General features: G+C 38.2%; 1 protein-coding gene across 1 annotated transcript in view; it reads left to right on the top strand.

Moving 5' to 3' along the window:
- Window positions 1-18,775, top strand: part of GBE1 (glucan (1,4-alpha-), branching enzyme 1) — a gene marked incomplete at its 5' end in the record, with an annotated part of 112,065 nt that overhangs the window by 52,164 nt on the left and 41,126 nt on the right. The window contains 5 exons of the mRNA XM_017835851.1: window positions 2,817-2,932; window positions 4,474-4,601; window positions 8,291-8,389; window positions 11,126-11,236; window positions 14,158-14,329. Coding sequence (XP_017691340.1) covers window positions 2,817-2,932; window positions 4,474-4,601; window positions 8,291-8,389; window positions 11,126-11,236; window positions 14,158-14,329 — 626 coding nt within the window. The remainder of the gene's footprint in view (window positions 1-2,816; window positions 2,933-4,473; window positions 4,602-8,290; window positions 8,390-11,125; window positions 11,237-14,157; window positions 14,330-18,775) is intronic.

Genomic DNA, 18,775 nt, shown 5'->3' with positions numbered 1-18,775 from the left:
TTTTATGGTATGCAAAAATGCGAGACTTTTTAGGATATAATTTGAGATATGGCTTTTGCCCAAAAGAAATTACATTCTTAATGAATGCTATCCTGTTTCCATATCTTTCTGTAAAATTACAAGAATGTGCTGTTTTAGAAATGTTCCAGAATTATTGCCTCTGCCGTGGATGTATTTCAATTATGCCTCTTCAATTTTGGCCTCTGCTGGCATTCTGCCAAGCTATTTGTTACATCTGTCAACTTCTAAGTCTAATGCTGCTGCTCCCATAAACAAATTGACTTGGATGAAAAAATGAACCTCTGTATAGTTTGTGTGATTTGCATGTTTCAAAAAAAAACTGTTGTTCTGGCTCGTGTTTTGGAGCTGTGTATTTCTCTCTAAAAGTCAATATGGTTTCTAGTACTTGATATCTTTCCTAAAAATTATCCTGAATTTTTCCAAGTTTACACTAGAATGAGAGTTAATATTTATTTATTTATGATCTTCTCTCCCATGTGCAATCAGATGGTTGGAAAACATCTGCTACTCCTGCTCAGGTTTTTGATCTCATCAATTTGCTACCTAATATTTTGTTTCAACAAATTCATCTTGTTTGTTCTTATCCGTAGTCACTTTTTCATCTAAAAGTCATTACAATTTATTTTCATAACCTGTTCTCCATCTTTTCCCAAAGTTCAATCTTCAGTGCCAACAACGGTGGAAATACACTTGTTATCTGTTTTGAGACTTCTGTGTGTGTTTTAAAAATATAAAAATCCTCTTCACAGTCTTAAGGACTTTAAGGTTATAAAGTCAAACAGTCTAATGAGAAGAAATAGCTTTTAAGTCTGGCTGGTGCTTGTAGTAATTAATGTACTCTTTGTACATGTATTATCTTAATTCTGTGAGATACTATTTTTGTTGTAATACAGTTACTGCTTTGACTTTTCTCAGAGTATTTAGCTTGCAGGAAATAGCTTTCTGCAAATTTCATGCTGGGTCAGAAAAAGATACAGCAAATGTTTGCTCAAAGCTGTATTTTTGTGACCAGTTTGCCAGTTCGTAGGACTTTTTATATCTTTCTATTCCTTTTAATGTCAGAGCATTCTCTCTCTTGTTCATTCATTGCAAACCATCTCACCTGAGAAATAACAAATATATAAAAGGTTCTTCAGACAAGCTCCTGAGATCATCCTCGTATAGTGTTAACTTGGGAATTGGATGAATTGGGGAAAGGGGAGTACAGGCATGGAACAAAAAAAAAATCTTATCATGTAATGCATGCCAAGGAAAGGTATTGAACTGAGGCAATTCACAGTCAGCTGGAATTCTCATTTCCTAAATTTGGAGGGATTGATTTGGTAATATTTCTGTCTTTATATGCACACAGTGCAGTGCATGCAATAAAAAGGAGAAATGTTCTAATTCTATGAAAATAAATAAGGATTGACTATTTGGCGAGATGAGGATTTGACCAGTTTGGGAGTGTTTTCACACATTTTTTTCATGTAATACAACCACCTCAAGACTTAAAACATCCTGCATAGGTGGAAGCTTTTTGGAGGAAGGAAATTGGGCAGGTTTGTTTTGTCAAAAGGGGGTATGTTCCTTGTGTCATAATTTCCTCAGGAATTTACTGTTTTTGATGCCTGTTAAATGAAATGTAGAAAGGGTGCCCTTCACTGCCTTGTGCCTGCTGTGTGCACAGGTAAATTGGAACAGGGATGCTGACTGAGGTGCTTTGTGCTGGGTGACCCCTTCCACCTCACCCACGCAGGTGCGACCCTGCGTCCCGCTGCGTAGCTTGCTCTCTTCTCTGAACAGAAACTTGGTAGGAAGGGGGCTCATAGTTGTGCTGTCCTGGAAAATTAATTAGAGAGGAATCATAGAATTGGCAAGTGTTGAAGATGTTGGCAAAAAAAGTTTCCCTGTGTCATGTGTTGACTGGTTGAGATGGGGGAACTCTTTGGAGCCGTGGCTCGCAGGAGATGCACCTGAGGGTGGCAGAGAGAGTTGTGCCCTGGAGGGTGGAGAGAAGAAACAAGATATGGGGGGTCTTTTGAAGCTATGGAGACCAGTGTCTCGGGAGAGGAGGTGAAGAATAGTAGAAAAACTGTTCCTAAAACTGTTTTATTCCTTAATATCAAATTCTGTTCGCGAATGTCTCCCAATGCTTGCTCACTTTGGAACCTCTTTTATATTTTTTATTTCACATCCATGCTTGCTCTGTGTGTGTGTGTGTTAAACCCCATTCCTGTTGTTCTGAATTTCAGAAAATATCTCCTCAACTTCCATAAGTTGGTTTACTCTTCAAATGTGTAAATTTGCAGAATAGCAGGTGATTTGGTAATCTACTGGTGATTTGTGATTTGTAAATAATCAGGGAGGGAGGTGGGGAAAGACAGCTTTTTTACTTTCTTTATTCCTAAAAATTGCTGTAAATCCATAAAATCTTTGGAACAAAATGTTACCTATTATAATTTGCTTTCCATTTCTGTAACATCTTTTCCTTAGAGAGGCAAAGGAAAATTATCCCAGCAAGTATGTAAAATACAGTACCTGTATTTAGACACCAACCTGTTAGATGTCTGCATAGATAGTTGAGAGTTCTTCCTAACCTCCTATCTGCACTCTTAAAATTATGTGCAATAAAAGACAAAGACTTAAGAGGACAAACTTCTTAGGGAAAGGTCAATGAAAAATGGAGAAGAAGCCATTAAACTGGTAAAATGCACAGTACAAGTACTACATATGCAGGTGGGGAACATGGTATAAGGAATTCTAGTTGATCCCAAGATTTTTAAAGCTTATGAAATATGTTCATGTTATTTCAGCTGGGAAGTTTTGAGGTTCCTTCTGTCTAATTTGAGAATGTGGATTGAAGACTATCGCTTTGACGGGTTCCGGTTTGACGGTGTTACATCGATGTTGTATCACCATCACGGGATTGGTAAGTAATTTAATCAACTCTCATTCCAGCAGTCCTGTTGCAGCTGTTGCTGTGGAAATAATGCTATGAAGTTCACTGTTTCTCAGAGGGGGTAAAGGGGGTTTTAGAACAGGAGCTAGCAGGGCTCATTGATAAGCTTTAAAGTAGGTAGGAGAGGGGGAAAGGGATAAAACCAGGCTTGCCAGTGATGAGCAATGGGATGGCACAGCAAAACTTGAGGAACTGAGCACTAGTGGGATCCTTCAACCTGCTCCATGAGGTGTCTGCTACAACAAACCACATTTGAAGTGTTTCACACCAACACACTCAGCATGAGGAACAAACGAGGAGCTTGGAGCTTTGGCCCAGTCCCAGGGATGTGACATCACTGGCATAAATGAAACCTGGTGGGATGAGTCCTGTGCCTAGAGTGCCCTGTTGGATGATATCAGGCTCTTCAGGAGGGATAGGCAGGGCAGAAGAGGCAGGAGGGTGGTGGTATATGTGAGAAAGGGGCTGGAATGTCTGGAGCTCACAACTGGCAGTGGCACAGTTGAGAGCCTCTGGGTGGTTGGGTCCATCAAAGGCCAAGAGGTCCCTGCAGAGATACAAACTGGAGTGCTGGGCAATCACCAGATCACAAAGACAAGTGCTGGATTCTACATTTGGGGCAGAACAACCCTTGATATACGTACGTACTGGGGAATGAGGTGCTGGAAAGCAGCACTGCAGGAAAGGACCTGTGGGTCCTAGAGGATGGAAAGTTAAATCTGAGTCAGCAGTGCCCTGGCAGCCAGAAGGGCCAACCATGTCCTGGGGGCACCAGGCAAAGCATCGCCAGCCAGTCAAGGGAGGGGATTGTCCCGCTCTGCTCTGACCTGGGGAGGCCTCACCTCGAGTCCTGTGTGCATTTTTGGTCACTACAGTATAAAAAAGACACTAAGCTGTTGGAGAATGTCCAAAGGAGGGCAACAAAGGTGGTGAAGGGCCTGGAGGGGAAGCTGTGTGAGGACAGGCTGAGGGCACTTGGTGTGTTCAGCTGGAGGAGAGGAGACTGAGGGGAGACCTCACTGCAGTTACAACTTCCTCGTGAGGGGAAGAGGAGGGGCAGGCACTGATCTCTGCTCTGTGGGGACCAGGGACAGGACCCGAGGGAATGGCCTGAAGTTGTGTCAGCAGAGGGTTAGGCTGGATATCAGGAAGAGGTTCTTCACCCAGAGGGTGGTTGGCTGCTGGAACAGGTTCCCCAGGGCCGTGGTCACAGCACCAAGCCTGACAGAGTTAAGAAACAGTTGAATAGTGCCTTCAGATGCATGGTGTGTTTCTTGGGGGTGTCCTGTGCAGGGACAGGAGTTGGACTTTGGTGATCCTTATGGGTCCCTTCCAACTTAGCATGTTCTGTAAATGCTCAAAAAACCCCAGGTTTGCTAAAAGCTTGTTTTGCTGCTCTACAGATAGATCAGAAATCATTAGTAAATGTGGTGCTTACAAAATGGAATATTGCAAAATATGTTTCCTAACAAGAACCTGACTGTGGCTTTTAAATCTGTCTGTCTTATTAGGCACAGGGTTCAGTGGAGATTACAATGAGTATTTTGGCCTACATGTGGATGAAGATGCTTTGTGTTATCTGATGCTGGCCAATCACATGATTAATACCTTGCATCCAGAATGCATAACCATAGCAGAGGTAAGATCAGAATTTGCCATCCTCAATGACGTTAATATTGATTAATTTGCTTTGGGATGTGAATTTCTTATTAATTATCAAGTTGCACTTTGGGTACTCAAGAACTGACATGAGTTGAAAACTATTAATTAGTGGACAGACTTTGCCTGGTGGGGAAAAACAACTTGAATATGCGCTTTGGGAATTTTCTCTGCATTAATAGGTTATTAATTAATGTGGTGATTTCTTTTTTTTTTCCTTCATCACCTTGAACTTGTAATGAGATTTGTTTTTATTAGTTTATTTCTTGTGCATGATAACCATTTGTCACCAGTGCTTCAGGGTACTCAAGATTAACAGCCCTAGTGTGGTTTTGCATATTTTGAGTTATATTGGCATAACTGACAATTGCCCTTCAAATTAAATGCAATAAACTTATAAATGTGGAATGTATAGGGTAATTTAAATTTACTATTAAGTTTCTCCAGGTTTCTGAGGGAGTTAATAGACTATATTATTTGAGTTGATTGAGATCAATTAAGTCTTTTGACAGAAAAATATTGTTGGCATACGGAACTTCTAGTATGAAACACCAGAGCATTAAAATTCTGTGAATAGGTGTGTTTTCACGGATATTTTGTCTTTATCTAAAAGAGAAAAAACACGCAAACATTGAGGATTTTTTTTTTTCTGTTACTATGTTTCAACAATTCATTTTATTTAAAAGAAAAAGTTGGATCGATCTGATAAAAGTAGGGACTATTTGTATTTCTAATAAAACTTCCTGTGTTGCTTAAGAGTTCCCTATTTGTTTTCAGAAAACAAAATGCAGCTTAACTTCGTTTCTTACTTATGGTAAAGTTTTCTATTATAGACAACCACTGCTAAAAGCTAAATGGCAAACCATCAAAAACAGCATCTGGTGAGCAATTACAAGTAAACTTGAGGTGGTTTCATTGGCTTATCTGAAGGGAAATCTGTTAATTTTCTAGGTGATATTAGATCATAAACATTCCTACCAATGAAATTCTGAGTTCAGTTGTCTTGTAATACCTGTCTTAAGAGTTTTGGTGGTTTTGTTCTTGGGGTTTTTTTTGTTTTTTTTTTTTAATAAGATGTGTCTTCAGTTTCTCTTGCGTAAGTCAGAAAGCTGCTTCTTTTTCAATACATAATTTTCTGCCTCGGGGAGTTGCTACACAAATCATAGAGTTGATCAATGTGCTGCATGGTTAAAGGAGAATTTCAGAAGGAGAAACTATTGACATAATTGAAAATTACAAAAGTCAATGAAGAATGTCTGCTTGCCTATGGAATGAGTGCCATGTGAGAAAAATGTTTTTCTCTAGCCATAACTAGTTATAATATATTCTTTAATTAATATAATTGATGATTTTTACAGCTTTTTAATATTCTGTTTATTCACTGTCTTAGTAATTGTGAAGTTTTCAGGTGTTACTGACTATATGCTTATTTTTTTTCACTTTGGTCTTCCAAATAAAGCTGTGATTAAAGTTTTTTATAACGAGAAGGAAAAGTATTAAGTGAAATTACATCATGCCTGAAGTATTATAAAAGCAAACAGGCAAAAAATCACCTGTGGTTTCTACTGCTGAGGTTTCTGATTTTATATGCAGCTCATTTTAAATTTAGGTCTGAACAAATGTTTAGAAGTTAGCTGTTTAATTGTAACACCACAGAATGGCTTGGGTTGGAAGGGACCTAAAAGATCATCTTGTCCCAACCCCCCCTGCCATGGGCAAGGACACCTTCCACCAGAACAGGTTGCTCAAAACCCCATCCAACCTGGCCTTGAACAGTTCCAGGGATGGGGCACCCACAGCTGCTGTGGGCAACCTGTTCCAGTGCCTCACCACCCTCACAATAGGGAACTTTTTCCTGATATCTTATCTAAATATATTTTCTTTCAGTTTGAAGCCATTCTCCTTTGCCCTATCACTACCTGCTTCTGCAAAAAGTCCCTCCCCATCTTTCTTGTAGGCTCCCTTCAGGTACTGAAAGGCTGCAATTAGGTCACCATGAAGCCTTGTTTTTTTCAGGCTGAACAAACTCAATTCTCTCAGCCTTTCCTCATAGGAGGAGTATTAAATTTAGAATTTTACTTACTAAAAACCTGGCTTTCAAAACTGTGACTCAAATAGATGTGAGCTGCTTAAATTTCAGACTTGGACCTTGTCCAGGTAGGAATCATGGCATCACAGAAAAAGGCTCTTGTTTCATATCATCATGCCCTGTATAACTTGGAGACCATTAGTCTGTTTTTATCCTTCCTGACTGATATAGGAGAGCTATTGAACTTCCTTTTATCACATCAAAAAGTTTGGAAGGAATTTCCACTTAATTATTTGGTTTTTACAGCATGTGGAATGTGGATGCAGTTTTCTGTGTGATCTAATGACTGCTGACTAAAGGGGGATAATCCCTTCCCTTGATCTCCTGGCTTTGCTGTTCACACAGCCCAGGGTGCTGCTGGCCAGGGCAGGCTGCTGGCTCATGCTCAGCCTGCTGTTGGCCCAGAGCCCCAGGGCCTTCCCAGCAGAGCTGCTCCCCAGCCTGTGTTGGATGCAGGAGGTCTCCCATCCCAGGGACAGGATTTGACAATTGCCCTTGGTGACATTCCTGAGCTTTCTGTTGGTTGGTTCCTGCAGCCAGTCAGGGTCCCTCTGGATGGCAGCCCTGTCTTCCATGGCATCCATGAGCTTCATGGTGATGTGGTTGATCTTACTTATGTCAATGTGTGTGTATGTGTATAACTGCAAATATCTTTTTCAGTAGTCCAGTGCAGCAATTGGATTGAAAACTGGATTGAATCCAGAAAACCAGACTGAGCTTCCTAATTAGGCCCCGGTTCTAGTCAGTATTTAATTCCATAAATTCTCATGTGTAGATGCGAGAGGTGTATGATAATCCATAACCTTTGTCAGCGAAAAGTCGTTCCACCACAGAAGTTAATAACATCGAGTAATGATGGATATTTTGTAATTATTGGAGACTTGCATTTTCTGTCCGGATAAGCTAACTTTAGCAAGAGAATGCTGTGCGATAAAATTGCCTCAGAACATGGTGAAATAAATATTTGGAGAACTTGCAATTACAAATTTTAAGAATGGTCAGCTTCCATCAACATGAAGATGAAAAACTATGCAAAGAGCACGTCACTTTCCAGGGCTAGCTTGATCAATAATTCTGGGTTTGCACAGTGGGGAAATAGTAGGGATCGTATTTTACTTCCTTACTGTACTTAATATTTAGCCTTTTTTTCCATGCCATTCTTTATGCAAAATATCAATAAACAAAATGAAGGTTTAATTTGTCTTTTGTTGACTACTTTGTACTTTCTATTGATTACGTGGAGCTCAAGAGAGCTAATTATTTCGAACTCTGCATCTACCGAGGTCTCTTCCCCTTCAAATATCTGCTCTATTAAAGTATTTTGAGGTAGAGTATTTGATGAGCAGTCATAATGCTTTTCCCTGTAGCTTTTGCATTCAAACAACAAATCTGGGTGTAGTAATGACTGTTTTTTATTTTTTTTAATCTCCCTTAACCAGGTGAGTCTCTGAAGCTGTTCATAGAGTTGTGTTTAGAGAGCGTTTGTATACAAGCATTTACTGTATGATAGAAAATACAAGCTAATAATTGAAATGCCATAGAAATTATGCTGTGGGTTGTTTTTTCTTAATCTATTTAAGGATGTTTCTGGAATGCCAGCACTTTGTCGTCCTGTGGCAGAGGGAGGAGGGGGCTTTGATTACCGGCTGGCCATGGCTATCCCGGATAAGTGGATACAGGTGAGAAAGAACTTCTTCCAAAACACATTCTGCTCTTCAGAGCAGCGTGTTTCTCTGTCAGTGCACACACACAGACACTTCTGAATCCCACTGACAAGTGTTGCTCTCTCTGCTGTTAATGTCCTGTTGAAATAAATTCTGACAAGCTTGAGCACAGCTATTAATGGCTGAAACGAGAGCTGTCAGGTATCATGGAGGTTTTCAGGTGAGGAAGTTCAGGGGCTGGTATTTTCATTCTATCTGATATTTGTTTTCTTCATACAATACACTTAAACTCAATTTGTTTGAAATAACCTGTATCTTGCAACTGCTGTGGAATGTGTAATCTATATGGAATGTGAACAGGTAGACAATAAGTTAACCATATGCATATAAATATTGAAGAATCACCCCCAAAACATGCAACAAACCCTCCTGGCACTGTGTGTGTTACTTGGAATAGAATATAGAGCTGAAAGTTTTAACCAAAGTAAACCCAAGGGAATTATGCAAACACCTGCAATTGGTACAGTGGGGCTACAGAAAGAATAATAAAAATCTGTAAGTGCTCTTCAAGAACAATAATATACTGATAAACACTGACTACAACAAGGATTTATATCACGTTTTCTTTAATACAGAGAATCACAAAAAAAAAAAGAAAAAAAAAACAATAAATGGTCTCAAAAAGATCTCAAATCTGATGTTTTGGAGAAGGTTTTTCAGTTAGATAGAAGATAACATTGAAATCCCTTGGGCTATCATGATGATCTGAAAGCAATAAATGTTTTATACTACCCCTAATACTTCAATAAATACAGTGAGTAGCTAAAAATAAAAGAACAAATTAACTTATCTTCAACATCTTTCAATTTTGTAACTAGGAGATGAAGAGCCAATTGAAAAAACAGATTTCAAACCAATTTTTTAAGGAGATAAACTTGCCAGCTTTTCCAGCAGGGACAGCATCCTTAAACTTTGGAATGTGTAATTTACATATTTAGATATTTAGATCTTGGAGCACAGTGAGGGCTCAGATTTCTGTAGCAACAAGAAATACCTTGTGATGTTTCGAAGTGGGGGGGGGTTTGTTTGCAGGAGTTTTTTTGTCGTTGTTTTTTTTCTTTACACCTTCAACTTCCTTATCACCCTTTAGGATGGGCAAAGATGAACAATTTCCCAGGTAGGAAAAATGCAAGTGGCCAAGTTCATATTACATAGGAAAAAAAAAACCCCAGACTTCAGAATTTTACAAGTACAAAAAAATTGATAATCTGATTTAGCAATCTCTGCTCTGGTCTGCCTATTTTAATTTGCAATACTTGGATAGGAAACGTAGTTATGATGCAGTAAATTCTGTTCTTTAGTGGGAGAAAATCTCCCTTCTTCCAGCCTAAACGTGTCCTTGTCATGGGCCAGGCGTGGGATGCTGATGGGATTGCAGGTCAGCTGTGATAGCCTGGCCTGTTTCCCAGCAGAACTCCGGTTATTTGGGAATGTGCTAATTGCACAAGAATGTTGTGTGATGTAGGCAGGAAGCTTTTAGCTAAGGAAACTGCAAATAAGCAGCCACAGTAGAGAACGTGGAGTTGAAGAAAGGTGATGTGCTTAGTTTGGTACCACATTTCTTGAGGGGGAAAAATAAAGCTGAAATGATTGGAAAGGAGACATTGAGAACCAGTTATCTATCAGTTGTTATCAAACTCTCCCAGACTGCTTGCTCTCATTTCCCTCCAGTTTTTAAGTGTATACCTGTTAATGGCAAGTTTTCTAGGTAACTTTTTAAAATCGGTTTTAAAACTGAAGGATTCCATGAATTAATTCTGAGGAATCTGTAAAAGTAAGAAAGATAAACTGCTTGTCATAACAGTGACTGTACTAGTTCAGTTTAAAGATATGTGCAGTACATGATATGGTGCTGCTTAAGGACCTGGATGTATTCAGAGCCAGAACTTATGGACTCAGGAAAGAAAAAACAACAAAAACCCCCAAAATACAAACAAAAAACCAACAAGGACAGGAAAACACAACTGTTCAGGAGTACATGGCCAGTTAGAATCAGAAAGTTAAATTTTACAGCATGATATTAGCCATCTTGGTGTTATTGCCTTTTTATCACTTTTATTTTTATGTCTATATATTTATGTACATGTATTTAAGTTGTAGTGATCAATGGAGGTCTAGAAAGTAGTATTGAAAAAAAGAAAGGGCTAACACTGAAATAAAACCAGATTTAGAAGAGGGAGGAAATAATGTCATATGAGGCAGAAAATTCCTATTAAAGGGATTTAATTTAAATTGCTGAAAATCGGGAGGCACCACACAGCCCAGTGATTAAGAAGTATTTGGAAGCTCTCATATGCCAGGGTTGCATCTCCTGATATTGTGGACCAGGTAGGTGTGTGCCCACATATTTTTCCCTGTTTTTTGGTGCAATGCTTTCTTGCAGGTCCTATCAATTACATTACCTGCTGTATTGGAGGATTCATGCAATAGAGGGCAAGTTATGTCCATGCTTCCACATGGAAGTATAGGAGAAACAAAGTGTTCTAGTTATTTATGTGGTAGAATTGAGAAGGAAAAAAGAAAAGTCTCTTTGGATGGTCAGAGAAAACTCATCACTTCAAAAAGAGAACAGGAGAAGTTGAATTACTGCAGTTCAAAATCCATTGGACATTTCTGTGCCAAGATAATGCTACATGCTTTTAGTTAAAACAGCAATAAATTTTCAGGGATCTTTCTTCTGTTTTCCTGCAGATAATTAAGGAGCTGAAAGATGAAGACTGGAACATGGGCAATATTGTGCATACATTAACAAACAGACGGTACGAAGAAAAGTACATTGCTTATGCAGAGAGTCATGACCAGGTATGTTATCTGTTTGTTTATTTATAAGAAGTAAAAGAGAATGTTTATAGGTTTGGTGGGTTTTCTTTTTCAAAATGAGGCAAGAGTTGAGAAGGATGGCAAGAATTTCAGAGATGGGTGGATGTGGACTACTGCTCATTTTTTTACTATTTTTTAATTTTTTGTTGGGTTTTCTTGTGGCTTTTTATTTTGTTTTGATCCTTCATTTTAATAAAGGAGTCCTGCCTGGAGTGGGCGGGTAATGTTGATTTTTCAGTTGTGTTTTGTTTCTAAGAAATGAGTGGTAGCATCTCGTTGTGTCTGTCATGGAACATAGGAAGGTGTATAATCCATGCTTTTGAAAATCTTGTTTCCATTCAGCAGTCTGGAGCACTGTTTGTGATAAGCATAAACAACATCCCAATTTAGAAAATTTGTTCGTTGAATCAGTGTTTGTGGCCGTTGTATTCCCTTCATGAAGATCTTTCCTCTCTAAAAGGATTGCAAACATCCTGTTTTGAGACCTAAAAGAAATATTCTATAACATTTTGGTTCAAAACACAGTAACAGTAATAGTTCTGTGTATGGAAAAATGAAAAAATAATGATGGATTTGGATAACACTCCTCTCCCACAATCTTTTTGACAGTTCTTTCTGAAGAGTCAGAAAACATTAGTCAAGAATTATAAAATAAGGAATTTAAACCTTTCATTAGAAATTAATATCTTTTTTTTTCCTTAAGTAACTACCTTCAACTTTTTCATTACATAGAAGTTGATGTTCTATTTGCTGTGCCTCTATAATAAAAGTCAACAGAAGTGTCCAAAACAAAGTCTGTATTTTATTTTAAAAAGAGAATTCTGCATTTATCATTCAGTACATTCATTTTGCTTACCTATTTACATTCTAATCTCAGACTCTTACAGTGTTCACTTAAGGCATGAGACAAGAGTCATGATCCTGTTAAAGAACTTCAGAAATTACTTGGAAATCCATATTATTGTATGATAATTTGCTTCTATCAAAGCTGGTTCTTCATCCTAAAGCATGGCATATAACATTACTGTTGCTGTTCTTTTATTTTATGCTGATTTTTATTAATTAAGTTGTTTTCTATATCGCTATGTGTTTTTGGTTTAGAATCTCATACTTGGGAAAAATCTGTTTATTTTTTATTAAAATTAAAAAATGATTGCAGGTGTTGATACGTGAAAAGTAGGATAGAGAAAGAAAATGGGAGTGTAGGATAAAATCCAGTCTGAAGATGCTGGAATTGACTCATGTGAGGGTACAATTCTAATTTCTTGTATTTTATAATGGGCTATGAACTGACTATTACCAGTCAGAGTACAAGGGCTTGTGGTCAGAAGTGTGTGAAAACAGCAGCTTGAAGCTAATTGCTGTCAAAAAAGCAGATGCAGGCCTGGAATTATTATGAATGGAATGGAGAACAAAGGGCACAGTCAGCACGCCTGGAGTCTTTCATGGTTCGTGGGCATGTTGGAGGCAGATGTGGGCCTTTGTCTCCAAGGATATACAGCATACCTGGAAAAAGTGCTGTGAGAGAGTTGGGAAGGAGGTCAGCAGGTGTGGATTGGTTTTCATCAGAAGAAAACTAAATAGAGTAAGATTCTTCAGGGTAGCAAAGTGATCATTGAAGGGGGAAATATATCTGGTAAAATCATGGCTGTCATAGAAAACAAGAACAGGGAACACTTACCTTCTCTTCAAATAAAAAGATTAAGGGATATTAAATGACACTAACAAATGCCACATTCTGAGTCCAGAGAATAGTTGATTGCAATCTTCAGTCTTGTTGTTGTCATGTAGGAATTTTTTAAATTTTTTTTTTAAAAAATCTGGTTTTTACCTAAGGGCATAATCTGTAGATTGTCTCTTATATTGTCAGTTGGAAATCTAAAGGATGATTGTGCTTTTCAGCCAGACCTGCTTACAATTCATCTGTCCCTTTGGAATTTAGTGAGTTTTCATGCAAGAGTATAAAATGAAAATTGGGCTAATTGAACAAAAATTAGCTATTTACACGTAATTGCTCCAAAACATTTTCAACTACCTGCACGATGGTATATTAGAATAGCATTTGTGTGGCCTTTCTCAAGTAGCAGTAAGCACTAGCACGTTGGTAATTCAGTCACTGCTTTTAGACAGAATTACTAGTTTGTTTTTTCTCTTGTGTGAAATCACAGGAAACCAATCACCTTCTTGATTGCATATAAATGAATGCTTCGTACTCATTCTGCATCTCTAAAGCAGGAGCTTTGTTAATAACCTTCTATTTTCACATTCCAGGAACTTCACTTGGGGTGCTTGCTTTCTCCTTTTCTGTGTTTTCTATAAAAATTCCCAAATGGTAGGTCACTTGTGACTTACTGAGTTGATGCTGACATGTCACGTTTTGTTATCTGTAGGCAAAAAAAAAAAAGTTCTTAGAAGTAATTATGCAGTTTGATCCCATCAGGTGAAAGGTAGGACATCAGAGGGGGTTAGACAGCTGTTTATTATCATATAATAATGATAATAATATTATCCTGACGGTCTGGGGAGCCCCAGTAACCACATGGAGGGTTAAAACAGACACTGGAGTCTGACATCCAGTTGAGGCTCAGCTCATGGACATCCCTGCCTCAGTTCAGACCCTTCCTCTTTTTGACCTCAGAGTAGATGTGTATCACACTCACTTGATTGCACATCACACAACACACAGGGTCAGTACTTAGAAGGTGAGGTTGCTGTGACCTGGTGATCACAGGCAGTGGCAGGAGGGTTTCTTTGGGAACAGGGACTAGATCATGCACCCTGAGCCACGTCCTTGGCTCCTCACCCATCCTGCAAGTCCTCCCCTTACGATACGGAGCACCTGCTGTAAAAAAACAAAACAAAAAAAAAATTAGAAACACTTCCGTCTTCTTGAACTGTTCCAGGCACTTGTGGGTGATAAGACACTGGCTTTTCGACTGATGGATGCAGAGATGTACACAAACATGAGTGTGCTCATGCCTCTTACGCCGGTTATCGATCGTGGAATACAGCTTCATAAAATGATTCGTCTCATTACTCACGCGCTCGGAGGGGAGAGCTATCTGAACTTCATGGGTAAGTAATCTTGGGAGCAAGTCCCTCGTTTTCTCATCTGCAGAACGCTTGGCAGGGAGATAAAATGATCTGACATCATCTTACGTCCCCGGTATTTATCACGATGCTGAAGTTTAGGGCATAAATGCGTTTACAGATTTAGTACAAAAGGTGATATGCGTTGTTTTTCTGCCTGTAAAGATGTATTGTAAGACGAGAAAATAAAACCAAGATGGTTCCTAACTGTAACAGAAGTAACTTTTAAAAATGTGGTAAGCTCTATTTCAGGGTACTTTAATTTACAACTACTCAGGTATTTTAATTGTTGTTTTGCAAGTTTGTCAGGTGGTGAGCCATGGCTCATGCAGCTGGGTTGTATTTTGCCTCTACTCTTTTACTTTCCTAAACTTTTTAGGATCACAGTGAATTTACTTAAGATAGCTCATTAGTATAGTGTTTATTTCAGTTATTAATTGTCAGGAAGCAGTCTGGGATCAGTTGACTTGTATTTCATTGCTTCTTAGTGAAGAGCAGAGGCTTAATGAGGTAGGCAAGGACAAATCACAGAGACAGGAGGCACATTCTCCTATCAAATCCCAGAAATTATAAGAGCTAGTAGTACTTTGGTTTTGTCCGTAAGCTGTAAAACACAACTGTTGCCTTTCTTCTTAAGCTCAATTTTTACAAGAAAGTTCAATTGTTAGTCTCATTTAATCAGCCAGTTACAGTTCCATGTGGTCATCTTAAAAGTGGAATGTTGTTCTTAGTTTCACCCAAAATTCTGAAGCTATTTATCCTTGCTGCTCTTTACCATATGCATTCCTTCAGTTTCTTTGCAAAACAGTTCTTACTTTATACTAAAAATCACAATTTCATCATGTGGTGTGACAAGTTCTGTATAGCAGTTGTGATAGTCTTGTGAGGGGAAAAAAAAAAGGCTGAAAGTCTGCTGTAAAATCATCATTTCAGTTTTCTGATCATAAACCACTTGAAAAGTATAGACATTTTAGCACGGTATTTTCTTCTACTTTTGTTGTTAAATAATTTGATTTATAAAGTCAAAGTGGACTGTTGAATGTATATTGCCCTTCTTCCATGATAGTATATTTAACAACATTTTTTTCTGATTAAGAAACTAGAGAACATAGAGCAGTGGTGACACTGGATTTAAGCACATCTGTAGGGGTATATGTTCTCTTTCTTGGTATCAGAAGAAAACTCAAATACCGTGTTTGTTTTCTTAAAAAGAATTGAAGCAAGTTCAGTACAGGACGAATTAATTCAGTACATGCAACACTAGTAAAACTATTATTTCCAATAAAATACCGAATTTTTTTCTCCGGAGCGAAGAGGAGTTAATGAAATAAATATTTATGAAGTGTGCAATCAGGCACCAAAACGTGCAAGGTGTGAGGTGTATGCATCCATTCAAATTAGTGGTACTACAATAGTTAAGGAAGCAGGTGTTTAAAAAAATACTCCAGCTAAACTGCAGATGTCTTTGCCCCAGATTGACTTGGTAAGATTAGAAAAATGATCAGTAATTCAATGTGGCATGTTAAATCCAGTGTGTCAATGCAGGTTGATTGAGCAATTAATCTTGGGTATCTTTGAGTACTGCAAATGTTTCAGTAACTACCTAATAGTTTGCTGTATGTAAAGGTGAAAAGATTGTAATAAATGTTGGCAGAGGAAGCATATAAATTCAGAATGCTGGTAGCCCTGTGTACTTAAAATGTGTGTTTCATCCTGCTATCTAGTTAAGCAAATACAGTGACAAATGAATTCTTTAACTTCCAGTTTTGTGTGAATGCTGGGGGTAAGAAAGAAAGGCCTCCTGTAGGGTGGGGAAAGGAGTGGAAATCTTATTTCACAACACCTGGAGAAGACATTCCAGGTGCCTCTGTGCTTCCCTAGGTCCTCCCATAAGCGTCTTATACCTTCTTTTTCTGAGAATAAAGACAGCACTGCTTTCTCAGTGCCTTGCTTGCCTTGTGGGAAAACAAACTGCATCATCTACAGAACATGGTGTCAGGAGTGGAAACTTGTGTTCTCAAATGTATTCTGGAACTTCTCTTTGAAAATCTGGAATAATATTTAGTTACAGGTGTGTTGGAGCACCATTTGTGTTTCACACACACGAGCAGATCCCTGTTGAGGGAAGTTGTGCCCCGTTGAACACCGAACACTGACTGTGGCTTTCTCCCCCCTCTCTCTCTCCACACTGGGTGGTTCTCTGTCCTTCTTACATGTATTTGTAGGAAACCACTGCAAAAATCCTGAAAGTCGTGGTTCTTATTTTTCGTGTTTGAGGTGTTTAATTTTCACCACAGGCTTTTATTTTTCTTTCCAGTTGCTTGTATCCTGGTATTGGCAAGCAGTGATGTATGCAAACTTAGATGTGAATAGGAAAGTTTTGTCGTTTCAGTAAATTGGTTTGCTTGTAACAAAAACCTTGGGGAGCATTCTTTCCTCCAGTCTGCACTTTGGTTTTCTGTGCAGCTTTACAAAGTGATCTCTGGGGCTTCATGTGTGCATCTGGCATGGAAGACTTAACCCAGAAAAGGAAAAACTCTATATGCTTGGCTGAAAATGAGAATAACAATGATAAACATCCTGCTGCAGTGAATGAACACTCTGGAAGGCCAGTTTGTTTCATAGTAAACAATAGTAATAATAAAAAATTAGCAATTGTTTTGAAACTTATGCCGTGTCTAGATTCTCTTTTTTCAGAGCAAGTAGAGCTCAACAATCCCCATGTAGGTGTCAATTGTTCAACCCAACCCTTGTTTTAAGCAGAGACTTTAATACTGAGAGTGCCCAGTACTGGTCAGAGGATGTCATGGGACTTTAGGAAGTTACAAAAATTCCAAGTTCTTCGGCACAATATTTTAGTAGGAGCACATGTGCTGCTTCTTTAAGGGTTTATCTCTTCACATCTAATTTTCCGTGAAGACATTGGCATTGACAATGCACATTTAATTGTCTGAACTTAAGTGACACTTAGGACCTCAGCAGTTACAGTATGTGTCTATATCAAATAGTGAAATTAATCCTTTAATTGTAAATAATATGAAAAAACCCTCTATTCCTACTGAAGTATTTTTCTTTGTATTGTATTAGAATACAATATGCATCTAATTAAATTAAAACCAGAAAAGCATGTGGAAAAATATTTGGGGCATAGATTTCTGCCCTCACTAATATCAGGATTTGAAAACAAATCCAGAATGAAAACCCTGTATCTGACTAAAATTCCTAATTGTCAATTTTAGCCCTCTACGAAATAACAAAGGGGCTTGAGATTTGAGTCTTAATTCCTCGATTGCTAAACGAGGGCTAATAGAAGTTGTTATAATACTTCTAGAGTATTACAGGAATCTTCTGATCTCAGCTTGAAAATAAAGCAACCACTGTTGTTACCCACTGGACAATGTTTAACTTCAGTGTAAAGGCTCACACGAATTTCCTGAAAATAATATTGAACATACCACTACAAAACTGTTCTCTCTGTGTATCCTTCCATTTTCCTTTGGCTTCATTTTCTGCCTGACCCCTGAAGAAAAGCTGTAGACAACTGTGAATTGTTCCTTTCCTCTAAGTTTTCTTTTTCTATTTTCTTCCGCATTTCAACCCTGCAGGACATGTGAAGAAGCTGTGCCAGTTCTGTGAACTTGTTTCCAAGTTCTCTCCATGTATTGCAAGATACATCTGCTTGTCTAGATTTAGACAAGCAAGGGTAGTTGTGTTTTTGCCTTGAATATACATAAGATACAAACCAGGGGGCCTTAAATAGCATTTTGGGTCCTAGGGATCCTTCATAGCACCAATACTTAATGTTTTATGCCACTGTAAGGGTCTTCCTTTTCAGCTTGCTAACAAGAATTTTCTTGCTTCCGTTTTCATTTGAAATTGGCTTAAACTCGTATCTATTGGTTTAAATGGGGATTAGTTCCTGCAAGAACCTCTAGCACTATTTTTTCATTAGTCTTCTATGGTAAAACAACTCGTAATTAGGACTCCAGAGAGCAATTCTTCCTCCCTGCAAAACAATTTTTGAGATTATATATATACACACATATATATGTATATATATGTATCTCCATATAAAGCTAGGAAGTTATTTGCAGTAACTAGAACATTTTCTGCAATCCATGAGCATTGACTGATGGTGTTACTGTTTGGGTTCACATTTACCTGTTTCACTAACATCAGATTTGTTAAGCTTCCTCTTTCCCACTTGTTAGTTTATTTACACAGTAGTTTTATCCACCTTCTGTAGTCATCAGGGTTTTTATCATGCACCAAAACAGTTTCTTCTCTAATGCTTTGGTGTAATGAGACCTTGCTCTTTCTCTACCCTTAAAAGTAAAATGCTATGCATCATATATTCCTCTGAGTATTTTAGAGAGAGAAACTTGGATATTTTTTCATTTATTTACTTTTAAACTAAGGGATTTCGTAACA

This window comes from Lepidothrix coronata, unplaced genomic scaffold (genome assembly GCF_001604755.1).
Source record: "Lepidothrix coronata isolate B3197 unplaced genomic scaffold, Lepidothrix_coronata-1.0 Scaffold264, whole genome shotgun sequence".
NCBI classification, from domain to species: Eukaryota; Metazoa; Chordata; class Aves; order Passeriformes; family Pipridae; genus Lepidothrix; species Lepidothrix coronata.
The sequence above is the reverse complement of the archived record's forward strand: the minus strand, read 5'-3'. Positions and strand labels throughout refer to the sequence as shown.